The sequence below is a fragment of the Euwallacea similis genome, chromosome 1 (assembly GCF_039881205.1).
Source record: "Euwallacea similis isolate ESF13 chromosome 1, ESF131.1, whole genome shotgun sequence".
In the NCBI taxonomy this organism is placed as follows: Eukaryota; Metazoa; Arthropoda; class Insecta; order Coleoptera; family Curculionidae; genus Euwallacea; species Euwallacea similis.
The window spans coordinates 6,642,710-6,663,674 of record NC_089609.1 but is presented as its reverse complement, the minus strand read 5'-3'; the positions used below and the strand labels follow the sequence as shown (position 1 = coordinate 6,663,674).

The window sequence follows — 20,965 nt, the reverse complement described above, 5'->3', positions numbered from 1 at the left end:
GGTGGCGTTCTTTCGATGGATTTATGGGGGATTAGCAAAACGATGATAAGATAGAGCAAATCTGACTGTACATTATGGAGTCCTGTTTTCAAGAGAAAATTTATGGCATCATAGTTTCATGGTTAACTTGATTCGTTTTTGATATACAGGGCGTTCTTAAAAAACTTCAATATATAGTATAGAACAAAAGTTCAGGTTAGTTCGTAACAATAAATGTTTTAATGAGTAGCACTTTGTACTTTTATTGTTCATTTAGTAGAATATTTCACTCGAAAACAAGAACGATGATGACACATTATGCATATTCAAAAATCACGCAAAATTCTCAATATCACAAATTTAAGGAAGATTCTATTTAATAGATTCAAAAACATTTTTCAAACATCTGCCATAAGGCTTACTAATAATTTGCTGGCATGACCACCAATAACTAACTACCTCTCATCTTCATTAATTTTCCTCCCAATAAGATTCAAGCTCGAAACCTCCAGCCAACCTAATCAAGTAATCAATTAGCATCACTGAAATAATTTTCCACCATCTATCGACCATCGGACTCGTTAAACTATAAAACCAACTACAAATAGCAGTGTCTTGGTCAGTCGCACTTTGGGACTATCTGTACTTTCATCGTCCGTGGTTAGTACCAGCTTCATCAACATGTTAACGACGCAGTTCTTCGGGGTCGCGGTTTTCTGTCTTTTCGCCATCAGCGGTTTGTCATCGGCCAAATTTAGAGTTATTCGGGAATGGAACTACTTGAATTTTACATGGCGGAGTGCGGAAATGTACCAGAAGGCGGTGCAGCAACAACTTTATATCCCTGAGAATAACATCATTGCCGGTTTGAAGTACTTCGAAGGATTTTACTACATCACGCTGCCAAGGATGAAGTCAGGGGTGCCTGCCACCCTAACTCGTATTCCTTCAGGTTTTACCAACGATACTACCCCATTGCTAATGCCATTTCCTTCCTGGGAAAAGAACGAACTCAACAACTGTGATGCGGTACAGAACGTACAGAATGTGGAAATCGATCCTATGAAGGGACATATTTGGATAATTGATGGCGGAAGAACGAACACGTTGGGCAGTTCGCCAGTGACCAAGTGTCAACCGAAATTACTGGTATACGATATTAGGAAGATGGAGGAAGTTTTGAGCTATACGTTCCCGGAACACGTTGCCAGTTTTAATGGGAGCTTCTTGTACGATATTGTTCTGGATAATACAGAGCAGGGATATGCTTATATCAGCGATAACAGTGGAAGAGATCCTGGTAAGCAAAAATGGAAAAGTGCAGTATTTGGTGGTGCCATTACTGTCATATACCCTTTAAAATCAAGGTACTATGATGGCATGACGGATCTCAAAATTACCCCCTTACAATATATACGGGGTGTTCTGAAATTGGTGTGCAATAATTTAAAAAACAGTATATTTTACGTTTAAAAATATGGCAAGCAGTTCAGGTTCCTAAGAGAAATAATGTTAAAATTTTATTACCTTTTTCTCTCATAACGCCTAAAATTTTTGAAATATTTAGTTCAAGTCAGTAAATATACAAAGACACATTTTACACTGCATGTAACACGTTATGCTCTTCCCTATAGGTTCTTATAGTCAAATAACCGCGAAAATCTATAGGAACATCATTTATCGGACTTTTTGGGCAAGAATTAGATCTCGAAAATTTATTCAAATCCAAATTGAAATCGTAAAATTAAAATTATCATTATTATTATCAGTATTTCGTAATTTTGCTTGCAAATTTGATCTGATTTGAATGTAATTAAAACAGCCAAATTTTAATTTTTGAATTCAAACTGAAAAATGTTATTTTTACTGAGAATTTTGACTTTTTTTAACTCTCATTTGGAATCTTAGAATTTTATTTTAGCCAAGTCTCAGAACTACACCTTTTAGCTTGAATTTGATACCTATTAGACTTGGATGAAACCCTAAAATTTCGTCATTTACCAAAAATTGGAAATTTTGAAAGTTTTTTTGACACCAAATTGAACACTTTCAAATGAAATATCTAATGATTAGTTCAAAAAACTCAACATTAATAATCAGATACTTTATTGGGTGACATATCACTTTAAGCCACTAGAGATTTAAGGTTTTTTTTTAATGACTTATTTGATGTTCTAATACATGATTCTTTACAAAAAAATGAGGATTTTAGACTTTTATTGCAAAAAAAATGTCTTTTGATATTTTATTGGAACTTCACTTTCAGTAAACGTTCAAAACAATTTACTTTGTGTTTTTTAAAATTTTTGAAATATACGAAGACACTGCGAGAGACTAATTATTTTTATTAAACAGAGAAGGTAAATTTAAAGAAATTAATGTGGCGTATCATAAAAAAGTTTGGGGTGGCAAAAGGAAGTGAGATGCGGCGACCCCGCAGGTCTGACAATTATTTGACAAGTATGAGCTAAATATCTTAAAAACTATAGGCGCAAAGGGAAAGGCTTTTTACACTCTGCATCTTAATGCGTACTATGTATGTTTTTGCGACCTACGTTTATAATGAGAACTTTCTGCCTCCTTTTTTGGCGTACCTATGCTATACTATGCTATTAAATTGTTGCACACTAACTTAGGAACACCATGTATTCTTTGCTGTTAGAAAGTGAACACTGGTATCTGATTACACCGTACGTGTTAGTTTCAAGATTCCTAAAATATTTCTACTTTTTGCTTAAGTAAACTTATTATAACGATTACAATGCACATTAAATACTTCTCCAAGGAGTACTTTGGAGAAATTAAAATTAACTATTACAAAAAGCCCCTCGATGTAATTGAAGCTCATTTTCTTCGTGCATGTTAATCGATGGAAATATAAAAGACCACTTCTTAAAATTCAGAGGCAACAATACGCCCATTACGTACACTTAACTCATATCAACCGTAGCGGTACTTTACTAATTAATATGAGAACACTTAATCTAGAATAATATAAATGGCTGGTACCCACTTCTATGGAATCACGACCGTTACTGTTACGTTCGTGAACTAGTTTTCAGGAAAAATTTTAGGCAGTAACTACCATCAAATGAAATTATAAGCTGAACAATGGAACGTTATACCTACTATGAAATCCATAATAAGTACGCGTCATACATATTTTTTTATATATGATACATTAATCATGGCTTCGGACTAAAGATGAGTTTTGCTTGTGCATACCCCCACAATTATTGTCCGAGCAAATTAAGTAGGTATCAACATTAATAATGACAATTTTATTTTTCCTCTTCTCCAAAGATCTACACAGCTCAAATAGATGTGGTAACAAGTTTTTTCATGGTCACGCAAATAACACTAGATTATTTATGTTATTTACATATATTTTCTATTGAAAACAAGCAAGGTTGCCACAATTTGTGTTAAATCGAATATTTAAGAACTTTTTTACTAGAAACATCAAAAGGAAGAACGCGATGGTAAATTAGATTTGAACAATGAAACCACATACTTCTTCATTGGCGCATAATAGCACTTTTCTTCCATAAATTGGTTAAAAAACTTTAGTAACGTTTAAACGAGTTTAAACCGAACAGCTTCATCTGATTCTGTTAGGTAACCTCGGTTTTTACAGTCATTTTTATGTCCACTTGTGCCATTTCATTGACAAACCTAAAACGTAAACAGTTTCGGGGTCACTGTCTGGGACTTCCTCGATGTAACACTGCAATTAGAATTTGCAATTTCCATTACGACCTGAACTAATTAAATTCAGATTTCAAAACGTTAATTATGCACATACGAGAGATTGTGTCCAATCACAAGGGACATAAAGCTGTTATTTTCTTAAATGATTATGGATGAAAAACTTACTTTTCTCAAATAAAAATCGCCCTATGCTTCTAATAGATCGCGTTTTTTTTTGCGGTAATCTGTTTGAAACGTACACCACAAGGTAGCATACAGCGGTTGAACGCAACTTTTTATTATTAATATGTTTATAGTCTTAAATTATACCATTGAAAGAGAAATACTAGTGGACGAGCTTATAATGAAGGTCATCATACCCTACTGAGAAATTTGCATCACGAGCGCAGCGAGTGGCACAGTTCCCCTGAGGGGATGATACTCATTAGTCATTATATGCAAGTTCAACACTTTATTTTGTCCAGGGCGATGTATTTTTTGGAAATTAGTTAAAAATCCCATTAAAATAATTCCGTTAGCGGAAGCCACTGCCGTCTACCTATTAACGCCAAACCTCAATGCATAAACAGCCCACAATTAAACAAACTTTTCTTCATTAAGGGCTTTCTTGTCACCTGGTTTATTTCTAGAGCCTCACTAATTTACACGTAATTAGGCTTTAAATCACTAAATAATTAACAACAAAATTTATGTAGGAAGAGTATTTTGAACAGCAGTTTTAATGAAAGTTTCAGCAGCTTCTTGACAGGATAAGATATTGTTCCTGAGTCTTCAGTGTTTGTTGCTTAATTATGTATTGTTTATAGTGTTATTTACAATTTTATATCTTTGTATTTCTTGTGTCCATATCTGACTATTTTCTATATTTGAATATTTTGTAACGATTTACGACAATAAAGCTTTGATTGGTTGAGATATAGGACCAAGGCCTACTAAATACTCTGTCGGCCGTTATGCATATAGAAATTTTGTTAGGCGTGTTCCAAAGGGAGGCATATCTCTGTGGGGAATTGGGGCATTTAGTTTTTATCACTAATGGAACGTGGTGAAATACACATTCCATCGTGCTCAATAGTATTTATTGCGTTGTACGGGTTAATGGGCTTCATCACCTGTTTACAAACAGATGTAAAATCATGTATTGTACTCTTATAAAGCCGCGGACAAAAGATGTTTTTCAAAACCGTTAATGTAAAGAGTAAACAGAAATTGACGATAAATAGATTCAATAATCTTTTTTACCTACACGCACGAAAACAATATAAATTTTCATACGCACTTTTGACATACCCAATTAAACCTAACGTTGTATAACATGAGAAAAATGCTTTTAAAAATGTTGATGCAAGTAATAAACAAATTATATTGATGGTAATTTCCAAGCAGGATAATTAGTTAGCTAAATTAGCGGCTTTAATTTCTTGGTTTTAATAAGTATTAATACGGTTGGATTCAGATAAAGCCGTTCCGTTAGATTATTGATACGAAATGTGGTTTCGATTAACAATGACAAATTTACCATTTATCTGAACCTAACAGTACATATGTATCAAAACCTCAGAATTTCTAGATTGACCAATCAGTAGAAAATTTTATTTATTATTAGTTTCATGAGAAACACTTTGATCGGATTTAAGGCAGTGCGTCCCACAACTTAACTAATAAGGTTCTTTAGTCAATTTCAAGTCGAAAACGTGTTACACACACATATGTATGTCGAACACTATATTAAAGGCATAATTATTGGTAATTAATTATCAAATTATCAGAATAATTATTCAAACAAAAAGTCTTTGCAGGACCACGCAAATTAGATACCCATAGCAGCGGGTAAATAGGTGATGCGTGTGTAGGGATCATGGAAACTGTATGAGATACAGAAACGATTAAACAAAGATTTAGAGAATTTTAGAGAGATAAGAAACTCATACACAATTTAAAAAAGGTTTTAACTTTTATCGTTTTTCCAAAAATGAAAAAAAAATTCGAAAAATGGGAATAATTCTCAAACCAAGTCCAAAGCGCTTTCGAGTTTATACACATTAAGCAAATTCTGATGGACACCATCTCATTTTTCAGATCTCCAGAAAGGGCTTAAAAATGTTTTTTAAAAATTTAAGTAGCTTTATGTTACACTTTCAAAATGTAACGTGAACAAAAGTGACTCAGACTGACAAAATTCCAAAGTGATTTAATCGAAAGTGACATAGATGCGAGAGTTGTAAATGCGTAGAACCTCGGTGATTTTTCGATTGCAGTTTAGCAAAAATGTGCAGTTTTTTAATAAGTGCTGCCCTTCATTAATTATTCAAGGAAACGTAATTCTGTTATGTATAGAGAAAATCGGGGATTTTATGTGTCTTTACTGGAATTTCTTATGATGAATTCGGAAACTGGGAGCACAATGAGACTTTTAAAAATGAAGTTCAAAATTTCATTTGCTCACGTTCGTTTTTGATAGGATCACGCAGGCAGATGTGGAGTATAATTGAGATTTTTTCAAATTTCTAGCTCGTCGCGTTCAGAAGATACATTATGAAATGCTCACAAACGGGCAGCGAGAGTGAAAAATTCAAAGTTAAGTAACTGGTAGAGAGTAAAAGCTACAAGAAATCTCCCAATGAGTTTTTTCTTTTCTTTAAGCTCTATGAAATCACCTTAAAAGCGAATTTTTCATTTCCCTCGTAACTTACGACGAACGAAAACGCACTTAAAATTAAAATGGTAAAAAATAAATTAATTTTTTAAATCAAATATGAATTGGTCATAAGCTTTGACACGTATAGAATCAAACCGCTTTTTGCTAAACCATCTTCAATAGGTTTATCTCGAAAAAGAATACAGAGAGGTTAAAAACGAAACTTCCATAGCTACGCAGAAACTGCATGTGAATGTGGAAATTTATTTATGCCCTTCTTTCGACATCTTTTTTGGAGTTAAACTGATTATCGTTATATTTGTTTCCATAAACCAACAAATCCTCTAGTAACTCCTTAACCTTTCGGTCTCGCAGCATTGAATCCGCGTATTTGTTTCAAGGTGCCCGTTGACCTTTGCTCGGTACAACTATGGTCAAACTCGATTCAATTAGCGAGTTTAGTTTTCATTATTGCAGTTATAACAACGTTCTCATTTGAACTTGTTAAAATAATATTTATAAAAATGGATCAGCCATTATTTAAATTTCCCCGATACAAAGGAAATCTGATGTTTATCTTAAATATGTTCATATAACGGTATTGTAACAAAAAATCTGAAAAAAATCAGTTGAAATTAGCGTGACCGTTTATTGTTTATGGCGACCTTCACGCAAGATCCACTCGAATGATCATACTCCCGTACATAGGCGGCATTTTAGAAATATAGGGCAATGCACAATTTTGTTACTAAAGACATTTCAAATTGAGAATAAATGAAATTGCCGATTTATCATCGTTACAAAGACATGAAAAGAAAACCTTTCATTTTTAGGTATAATTGTTTTTTCAATCAAAGACCACCAGGCCTGGAAAATCCGCCATAGTCAATCAATGCATGCCGATCCAAATGCGGTGGCTTTTCACGTGAACGATGTCACAATTAGTGCCTCCCTCAACATCGTTAGTTTAGCACTAGGGCCGAGGGTCAAAAAGAACAATGAGAGAATCGTCGTTAATGAAGACAGGGAAGTTTTCTATGCGCCCCTGTCTTCTTTCCATTTGTATAGCATCAGCAGTGCAGTCCTGAGGAATCAAGAGTTTGCCCGTAACGAAGGAGAATACCAAGGAACCGTCAAGGACTACGGACAGAAGAGCTCGCAGAGCGTGGGAATGGTCATGGACAATCAAGGCATGTTGTATTACAGCTTGCTTTCCATCAACAGTGTGGCTAGATGGGATTCTAACACCCCTTTTCAGTTCGGCCAAAGGATTATCGCCAAAGATGACACGTGGGTTTGAACTTAATTCGATTTGAAGATACCTTAATAACTTCCATGCAGGTATTTAGAATGGGTCAATTCATTCTCCCTCGACGACAAAGGAAACCTAACGATTCTCGTTAATCGCCTCAACAGGTTCATCTACGGGAAGCTCAAAACCAACGAAGTGAATTTCCGACTTATTTCCTCCAACGTTGGTGGCATGGGTTACTTATATGACGAAATTTACAATTATAATATCTCCACGACCACAGAACAACAGTCAACTACCACCACTACAGAAAAGGCAGCAGCCCCAGCTTTGAAACCGGGCACGGACCAAGACCCCTACTTGGCACCGCAGCCTGCCTCAGAACCGGAACCTACTCCTGAACCTTCTTCTTCTCCGACACCTCTGAGCACATCTACCCCAAAATCTGAGACTCCATCATCTTTGAGGAGCATTTTGGACAGCACCACCCAAGGTTTAGCTTCTGCTGCTTCGAAGAGGCGGGAGGTCGCAGTGCTTGCGTTCCTCACAGCAGGGATGTTGTTTGTCGTTTGACTTTGTTGGTTGTATAAATGTGATAAGTTGTGTTATGGACAGTGCCGGCGGAAGTGCAATAAGAATAACCAGGTAGACTAGAAGTAGAATTTCCGGGCTCTCGCAAGATGGACAGCCGGCAAAAAATCCAGGGAGGTGCTGCAAGGGGGGATGCAATGCAAAGGTTAAATTTTTACCAAAAATAATATACATAATTTTTGTTTTTTTTTAGAATTCTAGTCATTGTTATAAATGCTTTGTGTTTGACAGGCAATTGTATTTCCATTTTAAAATAAGCATATAAAGCTACCATTACTAAACTATACTGTTAATTGAATTTAATGTTAATGAAGAAAAATATATAACAATTTAATTATTAGTGATGACGTTATATACGTCCAATTTGTTGAGTTATCGTTAAATTTACTTATTTTTAATTAACTTGATAAATGTTTGAATATGGTAATCTTGACAACAACCCCAAAAAATGCATCGAATATGAGAAGTAAGCTATCCAGTATGATCCATATTTGTAGATATACGTTATTCAGATTTGTTAAAAATCTCGGTTTGCCGTATACTGCACATGTTTTTTCCTATATAAATTAGGATTGCAAAGCTATGAATTTGATCTACACCATTTTCATAATCGAGTACTCAAGTTTTCTATTATTTCTGGATAGTTGTTCGAGTGAAAATATCCTAAACTCTGAGCGAAAACTCAATAAAGGTAATGTCAAGGTCGTTCGCTTCTTTTAACTGAGGGAAATAAATAATTATCTGCTTTATAACAATTTTTAAAAGGAGCCCTTTAATAAATATATTCGACTAATAATTATTACTTCACAGTGGTACACTATCTTACTTTTGTTACCATTTCAGTTTAATCACATTTCAATAGAAGTTACGTTATAAAACGTACTTTCTGTCTAGTGTATTTCAAACTTTGGGCTTAACGTCTTGTGTGAAGAAACGGAAAATACAATTGAAGATTTGACTGGGTGGCTCAAGGGAAGCCTTTTGAACTTCATTTTTGCGGTTAAAAATTTATTTTTCTACTTTTTAAAATGATAGCTATGAAATCATGAATAAACTTTGCCATATAGACACACATTGTTCCCAATATTTAAAAAGACCTAACATTTCTGATTAACTATCATTAAGAAAGTTTCTTCCTAATACACAGCATACGTTCACAAAAGAGGTGAGGCGTGAAGTTTAATTACTCTGTACCTTATCAGTCGCGTAGCAAATTTGAACGGGTATTTTAAATGTGTTAAAATACAGATCAATAGGATAAACAGTAACAACGCATATTGAAGATTTTCCTGGGCGTCATCGCAAAAATTAAGAAAATGAACACGAATGATCATCAAAACCTTGAGAATTTACATATAAAGTGCTTTGGAAAGAACTTGTATTACTAATAAATTCGATAAATGCTGTAAGCGTAAATTTGTACAAACCACAATAATAGTGTGGTGATAATAGGAACCCCTTTCTTTGTCAATTAGTATGAGTATTAGTAGTTTTCTGTAAATATCGTAGACGTATGTAGACGCTAACTAAAATCAATGTATTTTTAGGTATCTAATAGAAAAAATAAAACATTTAAATAAAACTTCATTTTTCTGGAAATGATTAATTACACTGATTATTATAGTCAATTTATTAAATAAATCGCAATTATAAAAGAAAACAAGTTTAGGTGGCCTACGCTAAGGTATTGTAAAATATGTACAGTTTTTCTTTGTTAACTACAAAATGAGACAGTAAAAAATAATTTTAAAAAATATATATATCTATAGAATTTAACTTTTAAAGCTGAGGTTATTTTCACCTAGGAAAACAAGTTCATAGAGGAAATTATATTTGCTTACTGGCCCAACCGATTTTAATACTGCCCCTTTAAATAAAACTTATAACAAGATCTCATATAATATAGAAGCCTCCGTTTTAGCAATCGTTTCAATATTTTCCCTCTTTCAGCAAATAAGTACAAGTTGATCTATAGCTGACCTATAACTATTAAACTGATATGACTACATTATGTTGGTTGTTCCCACGTCCAGTTTCAATTTACATAAAAGATACCCTTAAACGTTCTAACTTTTTTCTTAAAAAGAACCAGGTATCAAATGAGTCAAATCATTGTTCTCAGAAGATACAGAATGTTTCTTCAAAATACCCCCTTTTTTATTTCTCATTTTAGAGCAAAATGTTAAATAAGTTGTAAGTAGTTACATGAAAAAAATATTTATTTTCCTCAAAAAATAGTTTAAGCTTGGTATTTTTATCGTTTGCACAGAAGCAGGTACACTGATTATGAAGTAAGTAATAAAATTTAAAAATGCAAATTTGTAAGCAATCTTCTTTGTCGTCATTCTATTAGTTGCTATTGGTTATTACAGATAGATAGAGAATAAAATTGAGCATAAATAGCGATAAAATAAAGCAGATAATTGAAGAAATTAAATAAAAAATTAAATGTTATTTTGAAATGTGAGTAAACCTATGGTATAAATGAATAAAAAAAGTTGCCGATTTTTGGACAGTGTGAGAGTGAGGTTGATAAAATGAATATAGATAGAAAAGAAATAGTCGCAACTTCACACTTTATACATATAAGGCGTAATATTAATTAAATATTTCTATATGTAATATTTTTAGATTCAGGCTTTATACGAAGTGTTATTGAAAAATACTTTTACTTGCACCAAAATAGATTTATACTATTCTTTACAGTTTTCGATTTCAACTTACTATTAACAGAAAGAGGAAAGGATGGAGTTTTGATGAAACACCCTGTATGTGATAATAATGTAGGAAGCTATAGTATGTCTTATGAATATAAAATATCCATGTAAACCAACCAAAGGCGTGATCGCTAGCTTGGTCACCGCTGATTGGTCGGTTGTCTCGTCTTAACGATCTATATTCCTCAAGGGCTATGGTATTTTGCAAGATTGAACTTGTGTCATTTTGAATGGAGAAATTTAGTGCGCATAATCGAATATAAACTAATCTTTTTAATTGTTTAATATACAGGATGTCATCACTTTTAAAATATACTAGACATGGCTAAATTCTAGTACCCATTAGCCTTAGAATTTACTTTAAAAACGTTTTCAGTTTAATAGTGGGCTAACTACGGTTCTATTCAATACTCTCGTCATGAACGGTTCACGTACAGATAGCATGGATTTGTTTACATGGATATTTTATATTCGTAAGACACTATAAATAATTTTGTCTCAAAACAGATTAAACACGGCTTTTAGAAAAATGTCAAGTAATTTAATTAAGGGCTAAATTAGCAATATGCTATGAATTTTAACTGCAAGGTTACTTTCATAGAAAAGTTAAACCAGAACCAGAATTGGTCAGATTTTCTATAGAAAGTAGCTTCAGGCTAAAACACATTAATAATTTGGCTCTAATTAAAAATCGAATGTATTAGTCCGTTAAATCGACATATACAGTCATCTCACCCTCTCATGTTTACGAGTATTGTTGTATTGGCCGGTGGCATAACAAAAATGAAAATATTAACGACGAAAATGTATGATTATGTGGTGTTCATGGATGGGAATCTAATAAACTTTTTTACAAAAATTTCAATGCGTGCACTGCTTTCATCGGCCGAATTTCCTCCAATTCAAGCCCATTTGATTTTGCAAATTAGGGTGGATTAAATAACACGAGACTTCGGTATTTTTGTGAAAGATTTATATCCTATCACTCAATCGCATAGGTACTTCATGTTATTGCTTTAAAATTCTGTATCGATAAACTTTATAATGGTCATATTCAGCCGAGGTAACAGTTAAGCTAGGTTTGCAACTGTTTGAAACTTGGAGCAAAACAATCATGTCAGCCCCATTTAAAACTATTGGATAGGTAGCGGATCATTCAGCAGAAATCCCAACAGTTGCACAACTGTTGTCTCTGTTGAACTCGATCAATGCAAAATACTATTGACATTGATTAACAATTTCGTCGCTATGAATTCGAGTCTTATTTAACAAAAATTGTAAAAAAACGATGGCACATTTAGTTTTTTTTTAGAACATTGTGTGTACCTATACATATGTCGTAATAGAGTCCAGCGAATGACCATACTAAGTTCAAAACCAACTGACAAGTACAATTTTATGTTCGAGTAATGTTCTTTCTACACTTATTTCTTACATATATGGGAGATATTTCCGAAGAGCTAAATTACATCTTCAGAAGCATAAATGTGACAGTGTACCTGACAGTTTTAATGATTATTTCAGCTATTAATTCAGATTCAACAAATTTATTCAATAAGATTAAACCAATGAGATGGTGAGTCTCTTCTGACTCGATGTTAAAGCAATATTGACATATCTATTACCAGTCGAAATTTTAATAAAGCATCGAAAATCATCTGAAATACATAACACAAAACGCGTAGGAAATCGGGCATAAAATTTAGATCTAACGAACCAAGAAATAACCACAACCTATGGTTATTTTTTGCTGTGAAAAATCCTCAGGTAAAGCATTGTTTCTATATGTCGTTGCTGCAAGGTCACAATAATCTATTCTAGAAAAATTAAAATTCACACAAACATTGATGAAATCCGCAAAAACCGCGAAAACCCAAGGTGTGATGATACGTACCAATGTGTTAATTTTGCGTATTCGAAGTGCGTTCTTTTTTTTCTGGTATATCGTTCTAATGTATACAGACGCAAACCAGTAAAATCGGTATGACAAATGTGAACATTTTGGATTTCCGCTTCTAATCGTTGAATCTTTGAAAAGATTCCCTTATAGAGCAAGGAGCTTGCTTCAAATTGAAATTATGAAGAGAGGAAGAATTAGATACTCATTAAGTTTTATAATGCTGTTTGTAATACAGTAAATATGTATGTTCTTTGTGTCTAGGGCAGATTGTTCATTCTTTTTTAATTCTTGCGAGTAATGCCTCACACACTACCTAGGATTGTTATTGTGGTGGGATTGCACATTGTTTTTAGTTAAAACTAATTGAGAATAATATTCATGGTTTACTAAGGGCTTTCTTGACGTTTTGGAGACTAAACTTTCCTAGGAAAAAGGTATGCAAGTAGTTATCCTCCCCCCATAATAAGATTTTAGTGATGCAGGGATCAAGCGCTGCAAAACCTCAACTAACCTGAATGTTTCGTTGCCACAACTCCGAGAATAATAATGAATCGAGCTCCAATAAAATTATGACCAGTACGATCTATACGTATTCAGATATTTAATAAGAAGAATAAGAATATTTCTTCATTACAATGGCGACTCTAACTACCTTTAATAGTGTCAGATATGCTACCACTTTTACTCTCCTGAGAACTTAGCTCAAGTGTGTCAAAATACCGACCTAAATTATTGCACATCCTTAATACTTGAACACAGGAAATATAAGGCAATAAAACTGCGAAGTCGAAATCAACTAAGAACAGACCACAGCGTCATCATACGTATAGATAACGCAATTCATTGTTTCTCACTCAGAGCTCGCACTGCGGAAATAAGCAAAATTAAAACACATAATCTAAAGACGTGTCTAAGCAGATGACGAGGTGGCCTGCAGCCGGTTTCTCGAAATTTCGAATCGATGTCAATTGTCATTTAACTAATTTTAATTGTCTTGTTATTTAACTTGCTGAATTCCTATTTAATAATTAAACTTGATAACATGACAATCATCATCGATTCAAGATTTAAAGAATTGGATTACGGGTTTTAGGTCCAGATATAAACAGGGTGTTGTTTTCATATGCAAAATTAGGGCACACAACAGGACCTAAATTGATTTCGTCACTTAGGTGATCGTGTGGATTTTCAACCGAACTGATCTGAGAATGAAAATTAAAAAAATATATACGCGTTTTAGCAGCTTTCGTAGCAAGCAATCATTTCGGTTTTAGCGCCAATAGTACTTTCAAGGTGGAATTATTTACAATTTCGTATTAAAAAATTTGCTTAAACTAAACTTAGCTATCACAAGAAGAGATTCAGTTTTGGAATTGTAGTAAAAGATGTAAAGCGTTTCGAGATGTATCAAATACTATAACAAATATAGTTGTAAAACCTGGTTATTAAAATCGTGAGGTAACATTGTTGGAACACTTCATTGAATCTAACAATAACTTTTTTTGTAGAGTTGAAATTGAGATCGAAGAAAACTAAGATAAATCAAAGACTTTGTATTACACATTCCAAAACTGATCTATATTCTAGTAGGACGCCAACACGCTGGCGTTCGTAGGAACCACCACCGAATGGTGCCCAGCAGCGTGAATCAGGTGACTGCCTTGCACCAAGTTACCATTGGTCGGTTGCTGCTGTTGCGGCTGATTAACTTGTGATAGTTGTTGTTGCAAGTTAGATTGGGTCTGATTTTGTTGTTGCTGCTGCTGTTGTTGTTGTTGAACTGCTACATATTGTTATGCAAATATGCTTTCATGTGATAAACTTTATTGAATAATCAATTGTTATTTAAAATTAAGACGCATGGAAGAAACATTCCAGGATATAAGAAACTCAGATGGAGAAATATTATTATATAGAAAATATTGGAGCGTTTAACACGTTCGCTGCGCTACGGGATACATATGACCCGTATCGCAGCGAACGTGTTAATGTACTTTCTGATAAACTGACTTATTGAAAAAAGCAGCGCCAAACAATTATTTGTTATTCCTTATTACTTTTGCCATTATCTTCCGACAACTACTTTTTCATAATATGTTCTCATTCGATGCATGTATCATCGCTTATCAAAAGTGGACACATACCTTGCGCCTGTTCGTTCATCTCGGCCTTTTCACGATCCAGCGCATGTTTCTTAGTATGGCGCAACAAGTTGCCCTTTTCGGCGAATGACTTTCCGCACTCCGAGCAGTTGAAAGGTTTTTCACCACCGTGTGATCGTCGGTGTGAGACCAAGTGACCTTTACACATAAAATCTTTGCCGCACAGATCACATCTGAACGGACGTTCGGCTTGTTGACCCTTTGTGTGCGATCGTTGATGGAAAAGGAGATTCCCTGGAAGTAATTTGTTTTGTTGTGTAACTCTTTAAATAATTGAGACTATTATGTGGTCATGATTTTAAAATTATGATTTTCTGGGTTCGATCAGCTGTTAAATTTTACGGATTAAAATCTGAATCTCTCTATATGTCTCTCTATGTCGAAATATTTTTGAACCAGTCATATACGACTGGCCATCCAGTTCTGCCAGAACGCTTTCATAAAATGCGATATGCTTAAGTAACATTTTGTTTAAAGTTACTAACCCAAGAAAGTAGATATAATACTTAGGCTTTTAACTACCTTTAAGAGGAAACGATTTTCCACACTCGTTACACGAAAATGGTCTTTCGCCAGTATGCGATCTCATATGGATCAACAGGTGTTCCTTTCTAGTGAAGGGTTTTGAACACACGTTGCAACAATGTGGTGTTTCGCCCGTGTGTTGTCTCAAATGGTTCGTTAAATGTTCCTTACGTGTGAACGTTTTTTGACAAAATTCACACCGATGCGGAGATTCACCTAAAAATAGTAGTCGTTTTTAGAAATATATTATTATGTAGATTAGACAATAGCTGGTAAAGAGTAATCATCAAAAATTTAAAGTATCATATTGCTTAAGAAGGTGGTACAAGAAACAAGTCATATTAACAAAGTTACAATTTTTCTTAATAACTTGTACACACCTGTATGGATGCGAACGTGATTCGTCAAATGCTCCTTCCTAGTGAAAGATTTGGCACAAAAATGGCACTTGTGTGGTGACTCTCCAGTGTGCTGTCGAATGTGGTTATTCAGATGTTCTTTTCTCGTGAATGACTTGGTACAGTAAGTGCACTTGTGCGGAGACTCGCCAGTATGTTGTCGAATATGGTTCACTAAATGATCTTTGCGGGTGAATGCTTTCGGGCAGTAGGTGCATTTAAAAGGAGTTTCACCTGCAAGACAACATGAAATGTCACAATCAAAGTAGTATACTATAGTGGAGATTCCATGCATCCGATTTCCCGCGTCCGAATAAAACACGTTCGTTCCTAGATTACTTCGACTTTAAACATTTGTGTTGTCGAGCAAGAAACCTTAATATAATATCGTAATTTGCTATCCAAGTATAATCATTCACAGTCATAGTTGGAAATCCTTCATAACGGTAAGGGAATTTAATAAACATACCTGTATGCTGTCGCACGTGATTGGTTAAATGCTCCTTCCTTGTAAACGATTTGTTACAGTACATGCAACGATGGGGAGATTCCCCCGTATGTTGCCTAACATGGTTAAGCAGGTGCTCTTTTCTGGTGAATGTTTTCGAGCAAAAATCACATCTATGCGGAGTCTCGCCCGTGTGCCACATGATATGATTGGTAAAGTGTTCTTTTCTCGTGAACGCTTTTCCGCAAATCTCGCACCTGAATGGCGTATCATTGGTGTGGCTTCTCATATGATTAGCCAGATGTTCCTTCCTGGTGTATTTTTTGCCACAAATAGTGCAACAGTGAGGTGTTTCCCCCGTGTGCCACATCACATGGTTCATAAAATGTTCTTTTCGTGTGAAGGATTTCTTGCAAATCTCGCACCTGAAAGACATTATCACAATACATCCAACATAAGTTATTTATTGAATAGTAGTAATTCAATCGTAGTTACATGTTTATATTTCTACAATCAATCGTAAAAAATACATTTGTTTCCAAAAAAGAACGCAAAATAGTGATTTTACAAAAAAATTTACTTGTTCAATTAGTAGATTCTTTTAATAATTGTTCGAAAAATAGATTATCGAGAATTTTCCGTCTCTATGAGCCATAATATGCGCTATTAATATACAAAGACACTATTAAATCCCGCTTCTAACCTATGCGGAGTTTCCCCAGTATGCTTTCTGACATGGTTCACCATATGTTCCTTCCGCGTAAAATTTTTGCCACAAAACTGACAGCGATATGGAGTGTCCCCCGTATGGCACCTCATATGGTTTTCCAGATGTTCTTTGCGGGCAAATGTTTTCCCACAAGTGGTACAGCCATACGGTTTGTCCGCAGAATGTCGTTTCATGTGCCTTTCCAAAGTAGGAGCATTTGCAAACACGTGGAAGCAAATGGTACAGGTGAACATGCTGCCACCAAGATGACACTTGCCGTGACGAGACAACTCGGTGCTGTTTGGAAAAGCCTTGCCACATACCTAATTATTAATCCGTAATTAAAAATTGCAATAGATTTTTTTGATTTCTCAACTAAAATGAAATCATACCTGACAAGTAAAGGGTTTCTTCTCGTTGTGATACCTTCTATGGACAATTAACTGATATCGAAACTGAAATGATTTCAAACACAAATCACACTGATGACTCCCAGTTATAACTGATGTTGTATTGTTCTCATTATGTTGCACTGCTGGCACATTTTGATGCTCCTGCTCATCTTTAGTAATTATGGTAACATTTGAAGAGTTCTGAGGTTGCATATTAATTGTGGTAGTATTGGTGGCAGTATGTCCTTGACTACTGCTGACTTCAGCTAAAATTGGAACATACTCTAAAGTAAAAATCTCTATTAACTTCAACTATCCTACTTTGGTTCTGAAGTTTTCCAAAAATTTCGTGATATGCTAGAAGTTGGTTTAAATCATCAACATTCACTTTGTACATGTTTTGGACCATTTCAACCCCCAGTGTTTTGGCTAGATCCTGTTCTTGCATATTTGTTTGAATTTTCACTACAACATCAGAGCCTTTAATTTTAGTACTTTTCTAAGGGAATATGTATCAATTCACCAATACTCCCATCCATAGTACGAACATCCATAACACTCCCCTTGACCTCTTGCAGCCCCAATTGAGCATTAGTCAAAAATTTGCACTGAACTGATTTCTCTTCTTTCACCATCTCCATATTTTCTGTAAGATTGCTTTGTTGTTCTGCATGTGGTTGATGCTGCTGTGGCGTATGCTGGGTCTGGTTTTGTTCTAACGAATTCTCCATTCTCACCTGTAATATGTAACAACACTTATCTACAGGATTTCTATCAGTCAATGGTACCTAAGGCATTTATGAAAACCTTTCTGTTGCTTATTGATATCATTACATATTATTGTTTGAAATTGACTATCTGTTTGGCAATTTGACAACCTGAATATAATATAATAAAACATCATTATATATATATTAATTACATACCATAACATTGTCCAGTACTTGCTGCACTTGTTGAGCTTGCAGCTGATGTAGTTGCTGCACTGTTAACACCTGAGCATTAATTTGAGATTCATTTAACTGCATCTGGGCAGCTTGGATTTGTGCTGCCAAAATATCCTTATTATGCTTGTCAGTGTTCTCATCAATCACAGACACCATATTGTCCTGGTTAACTTGAACTTGCACTAGATTTTGTTGATTATGGCTTGGCTGTGAATTAGGAATCTGAAAGCAACAGCTTTTTTGCATGGTATTTCTTTCCGAGAAATGAAACTGTAATTACCCTTACTTCACCCCTACTCATCTGCTGTCCATGATCAACATGATGAGTTGGCTGTTGCTGCGACATAGTCTGTGCATTTTCCAAATGAATGGTCCCAGCTGGTATTCCAATGGTACCTTGGGATGTTGCAATGCTGGTAACTGGGATTTGGGCATGTTGTTGTAGCAACAATTGCGGATCTGCTTGCAACACACCAGTTGCATGCTGACTTAGAACTGTTTCCTACAACCAACACTCATTAGCAAGCCTTTACAGTTTAAATTTTCATGACCAACTTGAGTAAGCTTTCCTTGATTGTCCCTTCCAGTTCCAGACAAACCATAGACTGACACTTGTGGAATTGGGCCAGGCAAAAGGTTAGTGAGCACCCAATACTTTGCAACACTACTCAGTGCCACTGCATTCAATGCAGTGGTATTTACCCGGAGATCAGTGGGTATTGTCGTCGCATTTTGCCTTTGAGATGAAACCTGACATATATTCAAATACTACAGTACATATATTTAATATCAAGTCATTTAATAATATATGGATATTTAAAACACTATAAACAATACCTAAATTGAAATTACCCCAAACTATAACTTTGCCATGACTTATTCAACTTTGTACCTCTTAAGGACCACCCTATACAAAGGGAAAATATGAATAAATAAATGTGCCACAATACCTATTGAAAATCTAATAGTAACCTATTGGCACCAAGAGATAAGAAATGCAAATATTCATTGCAAAAACTTGGAATAACTAGTGATAATCACTAAAACTAAGAGGATTAATCCTCTTTAAGAAGTACAAAAACCAAAGGGTTCTTTACAAGATATTTATGTAAGACAGAATGTAAAATCAGACTCCAATATGTGTGTTAAATGTTAATGCCAATAAACTAGTATATTACAACTAAAATGTACCAAAATTGAAAATGAATTTAAGGCTAAACATAATTATAACATACATTCAGTAAATAAGATTTGTTTATGCCTAGGAATTTTTCTATGCATTGCTTAGATTGAATAGATTGTACTGATGTTATACAGGGCATAGTGCTTCTTACCCATTATGTTATGTGAAAAGGATAAAAGATTTTATGATCATTTGTTAAAATTTTCTTGTAGGAGTATGACTTCATGACTAAAATTATTTAAGTAGATATAATGAAATTATATAGGACCATTTGGGAATTAAAATTTGACATCATTTAGACTATAACCAGACACTAACGACTATTGTACCACTTTACAGATAGTCAGGGGTCAGGGTGAAGTAAAGGGGGAATTGAAATCAAAACAAATGAAGCCGCATGTCAACTTGTCCCAATTATGATTTTTAACTTTTAAATAACTTTTACCTCATTGCTTGAATTTCCTCCATGGATAGTTTGAATGGTATTTTGGTTGTCGTTATTCATTGATGAATTGTCGAAAATCCGTAATCGGAATTGCCAAAATTAAATGCCCACCAACAAACTATAGACATGGCATGGCCGTCTTCATCCAAACAGCAGGGGGACGCGAGAGGTAGCCATTTCAAAACTTATCAACTCGATTCTATGAAATTTAACAGGTCACAATCGGCCGTGGATTTTAAAACTTATTTTAAAACCACCGTCTGAATATGCTTCACCCTTTTTCAGTAAAACTGTATCACATAAATTAATATTAAAACTAAAATTTCACGTAAACTCTGGAACTGAAGTGGGGCGCCGCAAAGTTATAAACACCGAAATTCAACATGGCGGATTCTGACATTGCGTGATCTGTTTTTTTTATATATTTTTTCTTCTCATTTTTTAAAAATATTGAATTAAAGGGCTAAGTTTGCTGAAACTCATACTAAGTGGAAGCCGTGATAAAGTTAAAGACTTCAAAAGATATTTTACATAGGAAGCGTGAAATAATTTAAAAGTATTTCGCCTCTGCATCCTGCGCCCAATTTGCCAGAACTGACAACTGACAGATCGATAATAACTTCCAGCCAATACCATTCGCAGTGTCGAGCCGCGAAAATTCAAATTTTTGTAATACGTAGATATTTTTCTATTTCACATTCCCATGGTTTCTCATTTTCTATGAAAGAATCTTCTCATGAAGAGGAACAATATCCCAGAGACGAAACATTAACATACTTATATCATAAATACATTACTATTTTCCTACGTGCATGTGGTAAAAGTGCTTTGGTTGAAAATATGTTGATTGATTATTGATCCTCCTAGAATCAAAATTACTCTCGAAACATTAAAAGTACCAAATCCAGGTTAAACAAAAGGTGTGCCGGTATTAGTATCTTGAATAGGAAATATATACATACTTTTTT

At 34.5% G+C, this 20,965-nt stretch overlaps 2 protein-coding genes across 5 annotated transcripts; one reads left to right on the top strand and one right to left on the bottom strand.

The window, feature by feature from the left end:
• The first annotated feature begins 572 nt into the window (after nt 1-572).
• On the top strand, nt 573-8,511 carry LOC136413372 (protein yellow-like). Its single transcript, XM_066396896.1, has 3 exons — nt 573-1,279; nt 7,162-7,618; nt 7,670-8,511. Exons 1-3 carry the CDS (start codon nt 661-663, stop codon nt 8,151-8,153), a joined length of 1,560 nt encoding a protein of 519 aa, XP_066252993.1. The 5' UTR covers nt 573-660; the 3' UTR covers nt 8,154-8,511.
• Nucleotides 8,512-9,783: 1,272 nt separating this feature from the next.
• Nucleotides 9,784-20,469, bottom strand: LOC136413227 (zinc finger protein 665-like). 4 transcript variants are annotated; one of them, XM_066396659.1, is made up of 13 exons: nt 19,998-20,469; nt 18,925-19,119; nt 18,656-18,871; nt 18,349-18,591; nt 17,946-18,159; nt 17,744-17,887; nt 17,423-17,688; nt 17,025-17,353; nt 16,343-16,746; nt 15,856-16,107; nt 15,473-15,691; nt 14,927-15,184; nt 9,784-14,571 (listed from the first exon to the last, which is right to left on the bottom strand). In XM_066396659.1, the coding sequence occupies exons 1-13, from the start codon at nt 20,055-20,057 to the stop codon at nt 14,372-14,374; spliced, it is 3,000 nt and encodes a 999-aa protein (XP_066252756.1). In that variant the 5' UTR covers nt 20,058-20,469; the 3' UTR covers nt 9,784-14,371. The 4 variants fall into 4 exon arrangements, with proteins under 4 accessions (XP_066252756.1, XP_066252737.1, XP_066252763.1 ...); XM_066396640.1 differs by having other exon boundaries at nt 18,650-18,871; nt 19,998-20,468; XM_066396666.1 differs by having other exon boundaries at nt 9,784-14,568; nt 14,933-15,184; nt 18,650-18,871; nt 19,998-20,467.
• Nucleotides 20,470-20,965: the final 496 nt, after the last annotated feature.